General features: G+C 45.8%; 1 protein-coding gene across 1 annotated transcript; it reads right to left on the bottom strand.

Moving 5' to 3' along the window:
- On the bottom strand, window positions 1-12587 carry BAG2 (BAG cochaperone 2). The gene is made up of 3 exons (XM_023624319.2): window positions 12316-12587; window positions 3815-3924; window positions 1-1468 (listed from the first exon to the last, which is right to left on the bottom strand). The coding sequence occupies exons 1-3, from the start codon at window positions 12426-12428 to the stop codon at window positions 1056-1058; spliced, it is 636 nt and encodes a 211-aa protein (XP_023480087.1). The 5' UTR covers window positions 12429-12587; the 3' UTR covers window positions 1-1055.
- Between the last annotated feature and the right edge of the window lie 1510 nt (window positions 12588-14097).

The following is a 14097-nucleotide window of genomic DNA, read 5'->3' as shown; positions in this document are numbered from 1 at the left end:
TTTCGGGGTAATAGCTACATTTTAATTATTGAAGACAGTATAAATTGATATAACTCTTATACAAAAAAATTTGGTAATATGTCAAGTCATGAAAATGTATCCCTTTGACCCAGTAAATCCCACTGCTGGGAATTTACACCAAGGAAAATCAAAAACAAAAGAAGGGAAATACTCTATGTACATAATGTGTTGCAGGAATAAGCAAGAAAGTGAAATAACCTATACGTCCAGTAAGGGGAAGGGGAAAGTGAATTTTACAACTACACAGAACGGAGGCTGAAAAGTTGACAATTAAGCAGACTTTATAGCTGCACTTAACTCTTTTTTTAAAGGCAAGGTACAACACTGTATTTCCGTAATGATTAAAAATGTAGAGAAATTATGCATTTGGAAAAAGATGAAGTAGCTACATAGTTGTTCACAGTGGTAAAATTAGAGGTGAATTCTCCCACATTTTATGCCATGTTTTCACGTATATCAAGAAATACATGCACATTATGAGAGGCATAAATCTTTAAGTTGAAAGTAATTTGATACAGATGTCTAAAAAAACTACGGAGTGAAACAAGATGTAGGGCAAGGTTCTCATTTTGTGATTGCTTGTATCCCTCGAGCCTGCTGCCTGGTCAACAGGAGATGTGTACAAGTGTGTGCTGCTTAAGGTAAAGAATGGCTAGTCCACCAGACGCCCATGCGCCCGTGTGTCTCCGAGCCAGACGGGCCCAGAAAGGAAGAGTGACAGTGGTGCCCCAGCTGAGCACTTACTTCTCCCCACATCTAAGGATTCAGCCACAGGAAAGTAAAAAAATATATGTATTAGGTGCTAGATCCTAGTACAGGACAAGACTTCAATCTAAAAAGTTCTAGAAAGATAATTAAAACATTTCTGGTTTTACCTGTTATTCACAAAACTGGCGACACTGGCATATTTTCCTTATCTAAAACAACTATCAGTATCTAATGAGTTGTTCTGCCTAACAAAGAACTAGTTACCACTTCAAATAGTATTTTATCATTTTTACCTCCATATTTGTAAGTGCTCTTAGGTTTGAGAACTAATTAAATCTGTTTTCAGCACTTGGTTGCAGGGTTTTGGAACTAGCTCCTTTAGAATGCTCTAACAGCTTGATGGCCTTGTCAGAGTTTTCAATATTTCTAAGCAGAGTCTCTAATCTTCTCTTAATTTTCTTCTGATCCTCAAGAGCACAGCCAATTACGATGGATTGAAACTTCTGATCAACTGGCCCGGGCGGCACCTCAGATGAACACGCGCTGTACAGCGACATTAAGTGACTCTTGGCATTTCCCAGATCATCCAGAAACTTCGTGACCACCTCATCAATAATCCTGGTGGCATGCTTTAGGGACTCCTGCTGCTGGGGGTTTCTAATGGTTTCTACTGATACTTCAACGGTGAGGGTTCGTCCCATCAAACGGTTTGCAGTCAGATTTAATTCTTCTCTTTCTCCTAAACATAAAAAGTTTGAAATATCAATCAGTATGAGACATAAAGTTACCCATGTCAAGAACGCGAAGGCATTCGTTTGTGACTAAGTCTATTTTCTGTAAGCACTTTTGCTATAAATTTTTTAAAGGTAAAGGTTAAAACTACAGTATGTAGGATTAACTGCTAAAGTGTATCAGATTACAGAGAGTGAGCTGAAGTCTTTATGCATGGGAGACCAGATGACTCCTCCAGCTGTCACGTTTGCAAAAGTCTGGGCAGGTAGGCACTTGCAACTGGACGGAGATCAAGCCAGAACAGAGTGAACAGCGAGCATAACTAGGTTTTGTGAGGTGAGATGTCCTGGGTCTCTCCATAAGGATGTGCACGTAGGGAGGAAAAATAATTTTCTGTCTACCTTTCCTAGTTCTTAGCTGAGACCCCCTGTAATAAAAGACAGATTAACAAAAAAAAAACCAGAAGTTTATTAACATGTATACCTCATACATACATGGCAGATTCCCAGGGAAACTGAGTAACTCTCCCAGATGGCCCAAGCCACCACCTTAAATACCATCTTCAGCTAAAGACAAAGATGCTGGGGAGGGAGGGAGGCCAGTTATGGGAGGTGACATGGAAGCCCGATTCTCAAGGGTCACATGGTGATGCAGATTTAGTAGTAGGTGGCTTCTCCCCCCCAATAAGTTTCTGTGATTTAGAGGTATCCTTCTCTTCCTGGTACAGAGAGGGAGATACCTTTACAAATGGAGGTTTCCTTTATAAACGTAAATGTCTCTTACAAAAGGGTAATTTCTACTCGGTTTTCAGAGATTCTGTTGTGTCTGCAGTTTCTCAAAAATAATCAGCTCAAAATAACCCTCAAGCCAAAGAGGCATGTTTTGGGGTGGCATATTCTGCATGTATATCAGAATCCGATGCCTCAATTTTGGCTGAGAAAACATAGCCACAATAGTGGAGCAAAAGCTGGCCTCAAAATTACACACTGACTTCATCCCTTCCAGATGAATTTAAAGAGGCCACAGTCTGTCTTGGCCAGCACTAAGAGGCAACAGTGGGAAAAGGGCTGCGGGGGATCAGAATGTGCCACCCCAAAATGTGTCTCTTTGGCTTATTTTTAAGAACAAAAGACTCAGAAAGAAACTCTGACCTTCCCATGTAACTGCTTAAAAAATTGCAGATAGAAGGCCTGTCCCCGGAAGGTGGTAACACCATAGGTAACTCCAGGCGTGTAGACAGGAAGGCACCTGGCAAGGCCCATTTGATCAAAGTTGTCTCACGTCCCATTGTCTCTGCAAGGCACGGCAAACATCTGCTCACCAAACATTTGCTCCTCCATCTCCATGTGAATTACCTTCCTCCCCTCAGAAGTCCCAAATCACTACCCCAACAGCTTCCTTTACCTTTATCTGAAGATGGTATTTAAGGTGGTGGCTTCAGCTATTTGGTGAGTTACTCCGTTTTCCTGGGTTTCTCCCACGTATACATGTTATAAACTTTGTTTGATTTTCTCCCGTTGTCCTGTCTCATGTCAATTTAATTCTTAGACCTGCCAGAAGGACCTAGAGGGCAGGGAAACTGTCTTCCTCCCCCACAGGACGCTGTACCAACATTTCATTATTTACATGAAGAAGTCAGCAATCTCCTATTTGAACTGCCCTGTAACTTCCTCCCAAATTCATTCATCTTTGGTCAGGATGGTGAAAAGACAGGCTAGACCTGACCCCACTGTGGATGTGGAACAGTTCTGGTTGGGGGTGAGAGTGCACACGTTCCCCACCAGCTACCTGGCCCACTAGCTTGACCTAGCGGGCACCAAAGGAGCCAAATCAGGAAGACTATTGCCAATGAAAGAAAATCACAAGTGACCTGTTCCTCCACGGGCAGTCAGTCATGCTTTTTATATGAAATTGATCACATAATTTTACATTAATGGGGTTTTATTGGATTGTAATTTATTTTCTCTGCATTTTCCTCCCTCCGTCCTTAAGTTACACCTCAATTCATCTCCTTTTGTCTTCTCTCCTTTATCTCTCACCTTTCCCTCTGCTTTTACATCTTCTACAGTCCAGTAACGCCTAAAGAACTGAAGTTAGGAGTGTGAACCTGAGGTCGAGGGCAGGGCCTCACTGCCTGGGGCTGGCTCTTCTGGAGCCTGCAGGCCTTTTTCTGTCACTTCCAGCTGCAACAATGATCTCTGGGTAAGTGGCTCCTGCAATAACGGACAGCTGCAGCTGCTGTCTGCTGCTCGTACTAAACGTGGAAGCCTAGTGAAGCAAAAACTGCCCCACGCTGTCCCAGTCCCTTAAGGGAGTGAGTAAAAGTCGAGCCCTCCTGTGGAACGGGCCTCACCGTCGCTGATCTGCCTCATGTCCTGGCTGTTCTGGATACTGTGGATCATTTCCAGGAGGACTTCCTTCTCTTGCTCCACAGCAGTTGCTGCTTCTCTCAAAGCCTCTACCCTACACAGATCGGGAAAACAAAACGGTTACGCCGTGGAAGGTCTGTCTTCCTCATCTCGCTATCCTTCAATCCAACTCAAGTTTTAAAGATCATTAGCAACATTTTTCAAAAACTCTTTATTCCTTTTTATTTTTTATTCTTTAATTTTTCTATTCTTTTTAATTCACTTACCCAGCTCCCATTTTCCTCCCACTCACAGGGCAATCATTTTATGTAGCGTTTATCTATTTGTATTTGTTCTTACAAAATCTGTCTATTTTCAACTCACTTATATCTCACTGTTTCTTTTTTCCTTCAGCATTATTTTATCGAGAACCGTCCACTCCTATGTGTACCTCTAATCAGCAGCTTCTAATTGCTGAAGGATAAACACTCCACGTGGGGACCCGCCGATCTTCCCTGTGCTCCCCCGTGGAGACACTCACCTCGTCCCCAGCTTTTCCTCACCACACATAACACTTCAATGAATACATGTCCCCTACGGACCTGAAAGAGTCTCCTTAGGACACACCCCAGGGCAGAAATGCAGAGACACAGGGCATGTGGACCCTTAACTTGACTCGAGACTAGGATTGTTCTCCAGAATGGCTGAACCAGGCCCTGCTCCCAGCAGCAAAGCAGAAGAGTCCCCACAGCCCTGCCAGTACTCGGCACCTTCCCTCTATCCGTTGCCAGTCTACTAAGCGTACAGTGGTACGCAGGACTTAATTTGCACCGCTTTCATTACTAATAATTTTAGCCGACTCCTTCATCTTTGTTAGCCTGTTCACAGCCTTCGCCTGTTTGGTTTTTTCGTTCTTAACCAGGGGTTACTGTCTTCTTCTTGATCTGTGTGTGTATTCAAGGTATTAATCCCTTGTTGGTTCCAGACACTGCAGCCATCTTCTCCCATCCTGTCACACAGGAACGTACTCCGGGATGTCCTTCATGAACAGAGATCCTTGTTTTGAAGAGAACAAATTCCTCTTTTCTTGGTTTTGTTCTGCCTTATGTTTTATGCTTTTGAAGTTTTGTTTCAGGTTCTTCCCCATCCCTTGGGTCCTAAGATATTTTACTACATTTCCTTCTGTTAATGTTATCATTTTACCTTTCTCATATTTATATCTTTTTTATTTTATTTATTTTATTTTTTTAAGGAAGATTAGCCCTGAGCTATCATCTGTTGCCAATCCTCCTCTTTTTTGCTGAAAAAGACTGGTCCTGAGCTAACATCCGTGCCCATCTTCCTCTACTTTATATGTGGGACGCCTGCCACAGCATGGCTTGCCAAGGGGTGCCATGTCTGCACCCGGGATCCCAACCGGTGAACCCCAGGCTGCCGAAGCTGAACGTGCGAACTTAACCGCTGTGCCACTGGGCCAGCCCCTGAAGTATTCTTTTTTTTTTTTTCTCCCCAAAGCCCCCCGGTACATAGTTGTATATTCTTTGTTGTGGGTCCTTCAAGTTGCGGCATGTGGGACGCTGCCTCAGAGTGGTCTGATGAGTAGTGCCATGTCTGCACCCAGGATCCGAACCAACGAAACACTGCGCCACCTGAAGCAGAGCACGTGAACTTAACCACTCGGCCACGGGGCCAGCCCCTGAAGTATTCTTAATGGTAGTCTTGTGGACTCTTTTGAGTGTTTTGATCCTTTATGGATATTGCTGCTATTGTGACTAATATATTTTTAATTGCATTATCTAGTTGCTTTTTGCTGGTTGGAGAAATGCTGTTTTTGCAGATTCATCTTGTAACTGGCAACTGTGATTCACACATTAATTTTAATGGTTTGTCTTTTGATTCTCTTGGTTCTTCTCCATTGATGATCATATCATCTGCAAAAAATGATAGTTTTCTCTCTTCCCTTTCAATCCTATGAGCTCCTATTTTCTTTCTTTGCAGTACTGACTAAAGTCCTCGGTACTGTATTAAGCTGTGGCGGTGAGAAAGGGTGTCTTTGTGTTTTCCTGAATTTAAAGAGAATGCCTCTGTAGGCTTTTGGTATAAAGCCCTGATCCAACTATGGAAGCACTCCTTTCTCCAGCTACACACACACATGCACTCACTACACACACACACGAACACGCCCAGTCACGTTACTGGGCTGTGGGCTCAGGAGAGCAAGAGGGAAAAAACCCAGTATATTTAAAGTGCTCTGTTTCCACGGCACTTTCTTGTTATATATTATACTGAAACTAAATAAGTTGCCAACTCTTGCAAGATAAATAGTGACACACCTATCCCCAGTACTCAGAAGGTCTTAGAAACACAAGATCACAGAAGATGTCACCGTGATTGCTGCCTTACGTGAGCAGGGAAGGAACAACTTCACCAAGGGTTTAACACATGTCCTGCCCATATAAGGACCCCCTCCTCACCCTAGCCACACACACGCCTTCTCCCCAACAGTCACCCACCTGTTATCCCCAAAATAGCACTGATACACTGCAGAGTCACAGGGTCTCTTTACACATCAAGACACTAAACGCATGCCGGACTTTGTGTTTATAGGAGCCAGCAAAAGCAAAGAGCAGGTAAGAAGCTTATGTGACAAATTTGGCTGGAAAACACAACTAAAAACAATCTTCTATAAAATAGTAGGAATACAATATCAGGTCCTCCCCCAATGCCATTCATTACATTCTTACACATTTTACAGCAGCAAACTCTCAGACAAACTAGGGCCCAGCACCCGTGAGAGAGACTGAGTGGACACTAACATGTAATATTTACGCTATAAACACAAACAATGACACAGATGAATCATGCGATTGGTAAATGAGAAGATGCTGAAAGAAGAGATTAATTTTTCAACACTCGAGTTTGTATTCAAATGTAAGAGGATAAAGAGAGACCTGAATGTTATGATAAAAAGGAAGGCTTCATCTATGACAATAGGTTACAACAGAAGTTCATGGAGTTGTTAACTGGAAAACGGTTTAAAAGGAGACACTCTAGAAAAAAATATAATAAATCAGTCCTATGAAGAAGATATTTTGTCATCAAATGAGACCAAATATAGAAAAAATTAGATGGAACTTTTTTTTTGAGGAAGATTAGCCCTGAGCTAACATCTGCTGCCAATCCTCCTCTTTTCTGCTGAGGAAGACTGGCCCTGAGCTCACATCCGTGCTCATCTTCCTCTACTTTATATGTGGGATGCCTACCACAGCATGGCATGACAAGCGGTGCCATGTCCACACCCAGGATCTGAAGCGGTGAATGCCGGGCCGCCGAAGCAGAACATGTGCACTTAACTGCTGTGCCACTGGGCCAGCCCCCAGATGGAACTTTTCAGTTTTGGGTTTTTTCCCCACTGAGGCCAGAGACCACTGGGGCATTTTCCCTGTGCAAACAGAGTTTATCTTTTACAGGACTTCTTACATATGTTTTCATGTTCCCCTGTTTCATTTCACAGCAAAGGGAGAATGCATTGTTCAAATGTAAAGATTCCAAGGGCTTTTTTGGCATCACGGACCTTTCCTTTGCGCTTCCCTCTTCCTGAACAAGGATTCTTTATCCCTGACCCTTGTCTGCAGCGTGATCCTTTTTCACAACCCAAACCTTTTGGCAGGAACTCTTTCCTTAGCAACTTCCCCTTCCTCTCCCTGGAGGCAATCAATGCCTCCTTCAGCACTGCACACCTGTCCAGTGTATGGACTACACCAAATTTTAATTTTTCTTTTAAAAAGCTGAATGTAGATCTCTACTTAATTTAAGTAATATTTATACTGTTTATCAGCTACTGGTATCCTTAAATTCAACTCATATGTAAATCTTTTTGTCTACAACCTTTCCATTAGTTCTAGAAAACTGTTAGCCATTATATCTTCAAATAGTCTCTGTCCTCCATTCTACTATTTTCTTCTGGAACTCTGGTGAGACAAGCCTTGGACCATCTCACTTTATCCTTCACGTTTCTTAACACGGCATTTGACAACACTTCTCTTGGCGGAGAGGGGCAGTTCTGTTTTTACTAACAGATCCTGGAAGAGCTACATGTCCAAATTGGGAAAGAACTTATCCTCACGTCAAGGCTGGCCCGGGCTGTGCTCCTGGAAAACTCTCTGCATGAAATCACAACCAAGCAGGCTTGAACACAAGGAAATTCTGGTCAGAATCCTCCGATGAGGACCAAGCTCCAGTGCACACATCCTCAGCCAGTCGTTAGGTCTCGCACCTCACAAATCTCGGCAGCCTCATAGCAAAAGGACAACTGTTGAGAGACTTAGGAGAGGCCCGACAGCCATCTCCCCAGCCTGTGGCCACGGGGACCAGAGCTAACACGGCTGGCAGAGGAAATGCAGTGACTGTTCCGTCCACCTGTTCAAACCCCGGCTGCCACTTACTAGCTGTGTGACCTTGAGCAGTTACTTAAGTTCTCTTTGCCTCAATGTCCTCATTTATGAAAGAGGGATAATGAGACGGTGGTTGTGACTGAATGAAGAAAAGCAGTAAAGGCTTTAACACAGGGACTGACAGCATCAACTAAGAAAATTACGAGCTCATATGTGTAATGTGCCTAGAAGTGGTGTTGGCACATTTCAGCTTCGTGGTGTTTATTATGTAGTTACCACTGTGAACTCAGGCTTATAAAAATAACAAGAATTTGTGCTTTCATAAAAAGGAGCGAAAATGGCAAATGCTATCATAGATTTATTTGAAAGAAATAATTTCTAAAACAGGTTCTTAAAATCACAGTCCCATCTCTTATTCAATACTCTTGTATCAAGAGAAGACCACAGCGACCACTTGTATCTTTGGCAGCGTAGATTTGGAAAGGTTTCCCTAATCAGCACCAAAATATTCAGTTACACTCACTACTGAGACACTTGGCTGTAAAAACGGGACTGGTGTTTAAATGTTGGGAGCTACTCATCAGTCGTACGGCCTCAGGCAAGCCACTCAAGCCCCTGGGCCTCAGCTCCTTCATCTCTAGGAGAGAGAATATGTGCCCTCCTCCTACCGTAAAGGTTCAGATGACTATGCATATGAAAAGCGCTCTTTCACATTAGAGACTGTGAGACAGTATTAATTAGGATGCCATCTTGTTTTGTGACTTCTGTGACATCGGCACACCCAAGAAACTGTAAGCAACAGGAAACTTTCAGCCAAATGATGCGTAGCAGCCCCGCCCCAACCCTTCGCTCCCCGGCTGTCATGTAAGCCGCTGCAAAGGGCTGATAAGAGGAGTGGAGAGCCACAATATGATCATTGGGGAAATCTGGGAACAGCCAATTTCCCAGTCCTGTCGTTCTCCCCTCTGCCACTCTCCACAACCCCATGTCCCAAACATCTTCATTGCTATCCAGAACCTTCTAGGAGTCACTCAATACCTGGCACAGAATGGGTGTTCAATATTTACTGAATTAAACACCAATTTAAATGGAATTTTCACCTCTTTCATTAGAATCACATATCCATCCATATACTAGTCCTACATTTTGAAATATGACATATTTAACTTTAAAAGAAAATTCAGGCATAAAGTTTTAGGCTCCACAGCCAAACCTCCTGGGTTCTAGCTGTGTGACTGCGGACAAGTCTTTTCACTTCCTAAGCCTGAATTTTCCATCTGGAGAATGGAGGTAATAGTAACTTCCACAAAGGCCTGGGGCCGGGCATATAGTCAGTAGCCATTAAGTGAATAAACGTTAGCGTGTATTATTTATAAATTGTGCTGTGAAACAAAAGTAACAATAATAAGCAGAGTGTCTTGAACCACTGATAATGTAAAAATCAGACACCATTTAGAACTGGTCACGAAAATCAGGAGAGAAAGCAATCACAGTTTTAGGAGGAAGCAAAAACGGAGATGAGATGGAGTCAAAAAGGAAAGACTAGTGTGGTAAAGTTTAGAAACAAATGGAACGCTGCCAAACATTTTAAAGCATTTTAAACATCACATACTCTCCAGGTATAAAGCATTTAGCACAAGTCTGTTTTCAGTTTCATACGGAAGTTTTTACCACAGTTGACAAAACTAGTGTGGCTGGGGAACAGTGAACGCCAGCTTCTAGGTAGGTACCAACCGTACTGTTTGACTCGACCTCACACACAGCGTTATTAGTCGTCCTTAACATGAAATTAAAGTATTAGAGCAAAATTACATATGAATATCACGTTTTTCTGTAAATACTGCTCTCCTGGGCCTGACGCTAGTCCTTAACAGGGCAGCGCTCTGGGACATTGCCCGTGTGCCTTCGAACAGTCTTTAACGGATCAGCACTAGCATTTTTCTCTATTTTTATTTACCTGCTGAAACACCTCCTTAGTTTTCAGCCAGTATTACTTTTTTTAAAAGGAAGAGACAAAGCTCACAAAAGTCTAAAATTACTATGCAAGTCCTTAAAAGGAACAATGAGACACATGTTAATCGGTCCTTCCAACGTGAAAGAGGACTTGACTGGAGCCACATTAAAACAGAGCCCGAGCGGCCGTTGTGGAGGAATTGCCCTGCAGTCTTGTTTTCTTGATCTTCCAAACTGGACCAAACCGCCAACATTCCGAGGAGTCAGTGAGAACAAGAATACCCCGTTTGTAGGGACTGATGCAACGGGACTTCACTGCTGACCGAACTGCCAACCACTCTGGGAAGCACAAGGCTGGCCTTCTGCCTGATGATCGAGCCCCACGCCCATCGATGAAGTACGAACCCAGCCCGACGTCCTGCGGCACCAGTGAACTCTTAATACAACTCACCTCACCTTCCTCCCTTTCCCCAGGATCTGTGCTCCCCCAACTGCGATCCTTTGATCCCAAGTAAACAAACGCTTTGCCTCTTAAACTGGTTTCTGTTTCTGTAGGTTGACACTCCTCAGCTCAAGGGTTAATTCAGCAAGTTATATTTTAATCACTTGATACAGTAATCAGGACTCATTTTACATTAATCAAACGTTAGGCTATACTACTACTCAAAACCAGAGGCTTTCTTTTAAAGATGAGCAGTTGACTGCTCTGTACCTACCACACATGAGGCGTTACTACACGTTTGGGGACAATGACTCAGCGTGAAGAAAGGAGGGACAATATCCTCTTCATTTCTTTAAGAAAAGAATCCCTTTATTCTGCGGAGGGAAGAGAGACTCCCGACGGCTGAGAACACGCCCTCAAAGTTCTGCAGACCTGGGGGAGACCGGGAGTCCCTTGTTGGGCTGCTACATGAAAGGAAAGATAGCACTGGGAGGGACGTCTCAAGGCCCGGGTCTCTAGCTCTGCTCCGCAGGAGGCTCAAGCCGGGGGCAGCGCTTCTCCTCTCCGGTCCGTTTCCCTCGCTGTGCGCAGAACCCCAGAACGGGGTTTTTGGCTCAGGTTTCTCTATCCATTGCCATCCATGAAACCATTGTGGGTGGAGAACTTCTCATTTTTTGACTCTCCTCTCGGGGTAACAATAATCATAAATGCCTCACTTGCTAAGATATACTGTGGTTATTAATGCTCTTTCTGGTCAAACAGCCACCTCTTCTTGTTTTGTTACATTAATGGAGACAAAGACATACAGGCGTCGCTTCTTACAACTTTCGGCTTACACACTCCGTTGCTCACTCAGAACCCGGCGAAAACTATGGGAAACAATTCTGTGCAGTTTCAGCGGTGCCTCAATGAGATTTCCATTTAACTCCACCTGCACACAATTTACCCAGGAACCTGAGCGACACAATTGTTTATAGGAAAGACATAAAAGTTTCCATACAATGTTAAAGGAAAAAAGTCTTTCCAAAATTTATGATACATATTTACAAATCCTACACAAGCCTCCCGCTATATTAATTAATAAAGTCTTAATCAGCTAGGAGGGAAAACCGGGGACCATCTTCAGCCTTGAGGCCGGTGACTAGCGCTCTCAGGAAGGGGTCGGCGCAGCCCCGGGGAAGGGGGCGCACGGCCAACACGGAGACCCGCGGCCGAGCGCAGCAGCGGGGAGAGGGGCCGGGGGCCTCCAGGCCGCGAAGCACGCAGCCCTCGCTTGCCCTCCTTCTCTCTACTCCTGGCTATCAGATGGATGCCTGGAGTTTTAATTTGTCTTTTTTTGCTCGGAAGTGTTCTCGAGCAAAGAAACCGATCATTCCCATTATGGGCCACTAAGCTGCTGCCTCTCTTAAAAATGCCTAAGTGGGAAAGAATAAACTAAAGACATCTGGGAAGACCACACGCCGGCACACCGAAGGTTCTCGAAGTTCTGGAGACCCGCGAGGTCACAGCCCCTAACCTCAAACACCGGCTCCCGAACTTCTCTCTTCCCCGAGTCCCCCGGGCGCGCGGCCGCAGGAGCGCGCTCGCAGGTGTGGCCGCCGCGGCAGGCGCCCCCCCGCGCCAACCCGGCGCGGACGGGACCCCCCGCCCCCGGCGCAGACGCCGCGCCGCCCCCGACCTCCAGCCCCGGCCCCGGCCCCGCGCGCCCGCCGCGCACCTGAGCTCCAGCTGGTCCAGGCTCTCGAGCAGGCGGCTGGAGCGGTCGGCCATGGAGGAGGAGCGGCAGAAGCGCCCCTCGTTGGCTTTCGCGTTGATCCTCGCCTGAGCCATCGGGGCCTCCGAGGCGGGGCGGCGGGCGGTCACCGCGCTCTCCGCGGCGGCGAGTGGGGAGCGCGGCGGCCGCGGGCGTCGCCGTCACCGCGCGGGGCGCCCGCCCCTCTGACGCCCGCGGGGGGCGGCCCGGAGGACGCGCCGCTCCGCCGCCTTCCCCGCCGCCGCCTTCCCCGCCGCCGCCGCGTGGCCAAACAAGGGCAGGCGCGCCGCCGCGGGCCGGGGTCGGGAGGCGCCGCCGGGGCCGGGCCTGCGGAGAGAAGCCGGCGGCCCCCAGGCACCTGGCGGGACGGGCGCAGAAACGGGGGACCCTAACGTGTCGCCGGATCCTTCTCTCAGGCCCTGGCACAACCGAGACCGCCGAGGAGCCCCGCAGGACACCCCGACCTCTGCCCCGTGCGGCCCCGGCCCTCCGGGCCGCCCAAAGTCGCCAGGTCGCCCCCGCTATTTTGCGTTTTGGCAAAATAGCACAAAATCCCCGCCACGGGGGTGAGGGTACCCTCGCCTGCTTTCTCCCGGCACCAGTAATTCACAGCAAAACCAGAAACGGTCAAGGCCTTTGATGCAAGAGGTCCCTTTGTGGAACTGATGGCCTTCGAGTACCGCTCCTAAACCTGCCTGACCGGTCCTGGTCGTCCCTCCTGAGAGGAGAATAAAGCAAGCCTGGACACCTCCACTGAAGCTTATGGGGGGGGGGGGGGGGGGAAGCTACCCCACTTTTCTGTCTAGCTGGATGTAGTAGGAAGCAAAGTGAATTTCCCTTATTTCCACCTGTTCTACTGAAGGGATTTTTGACTTTTTATTCTATTAAAAAATTACTCCTGTTGGAATTTGAGTGAAATAATTGGTATTAATTAAGGCCATTTTACACTCAGTTTATTTAAATCTATTAAGAATGAAAACATGCAGTAGGCCACTAGGTCAGACACCATAAATGTCAGTGGAAGTGGAAAAGGCCTAGGAGTACAAAAATTTATCTACTTAAAAATTTGTGCTTTGCTGCCATCTCATTATAGCTACATGCCCCATAGTGCAAGGATGAGAACGTGCAAGGCACATAAAATGATACATAATAACAGTTTAAGGTGAATTACCACCTTTAATCTGAGATCAAAGTTCTTCATATGCTTGAACAGAGATGAGGCCCTTAAGCCTGGATACCAGGCCCCTCTGTGAAAGACAAGAGTGGAGCCATATTAAAACAGAGCCAGAGCAGCCATTCAGAGGAAGTGCCTTGCAGTCTTGTTTTATCTGCCAAACTGCACCAAACTGCCGACACTCCAGGGAGTCAGTGAAAGCACAAGAATACCCCATCTGTAGGGACTGATGGAACTGCACATTGCCGATGACCGAGTCATCAGTCTCTGAAGAACCTAGCCTTACCACATCTAGCTCTAATAAACTGTTCCCTCACACAGCACAGCTCATCTTCCTCCCTCTTCCCCGTAAACCCGAGTCCCTCTCCTGTAATCGGGACATTATTTGCGTTTCTACCTGGATCTCTGCTCCCTGAATTGCAATTCTAATTGCCCAAATAAGTATCTTGTGTGTTTGAATTCTAGTGAATTTTTCCTGTCAACAACTCTGAACTCAATCTAAATATTAATAAACTATTAATGTAGAGGATTACTTGATGCCATCAAATATATTTTGTCATAGCATGAAACCA

The sequence above is a fragment of the Equus caballus genome, chromosome 20, assembly GCF_041296265.1.
Source record: "Equus caballus isolate H_3958 breed thoroughbred chromosome 20, TB-T2T, whole genome shotgun sequence".
Taxonomy (NCBI): domain Eukaryota; kingdom Metazoa; phylum Chordata; class Mammalia; order Perissodactyla; family Equidae; genus Equus; species Equus caballus.
The sequence above is the reverse complement of the archived record's forward strand: the minus strand, read 5'-3'. Positions and strand labels throughout refer to the sequence as shown.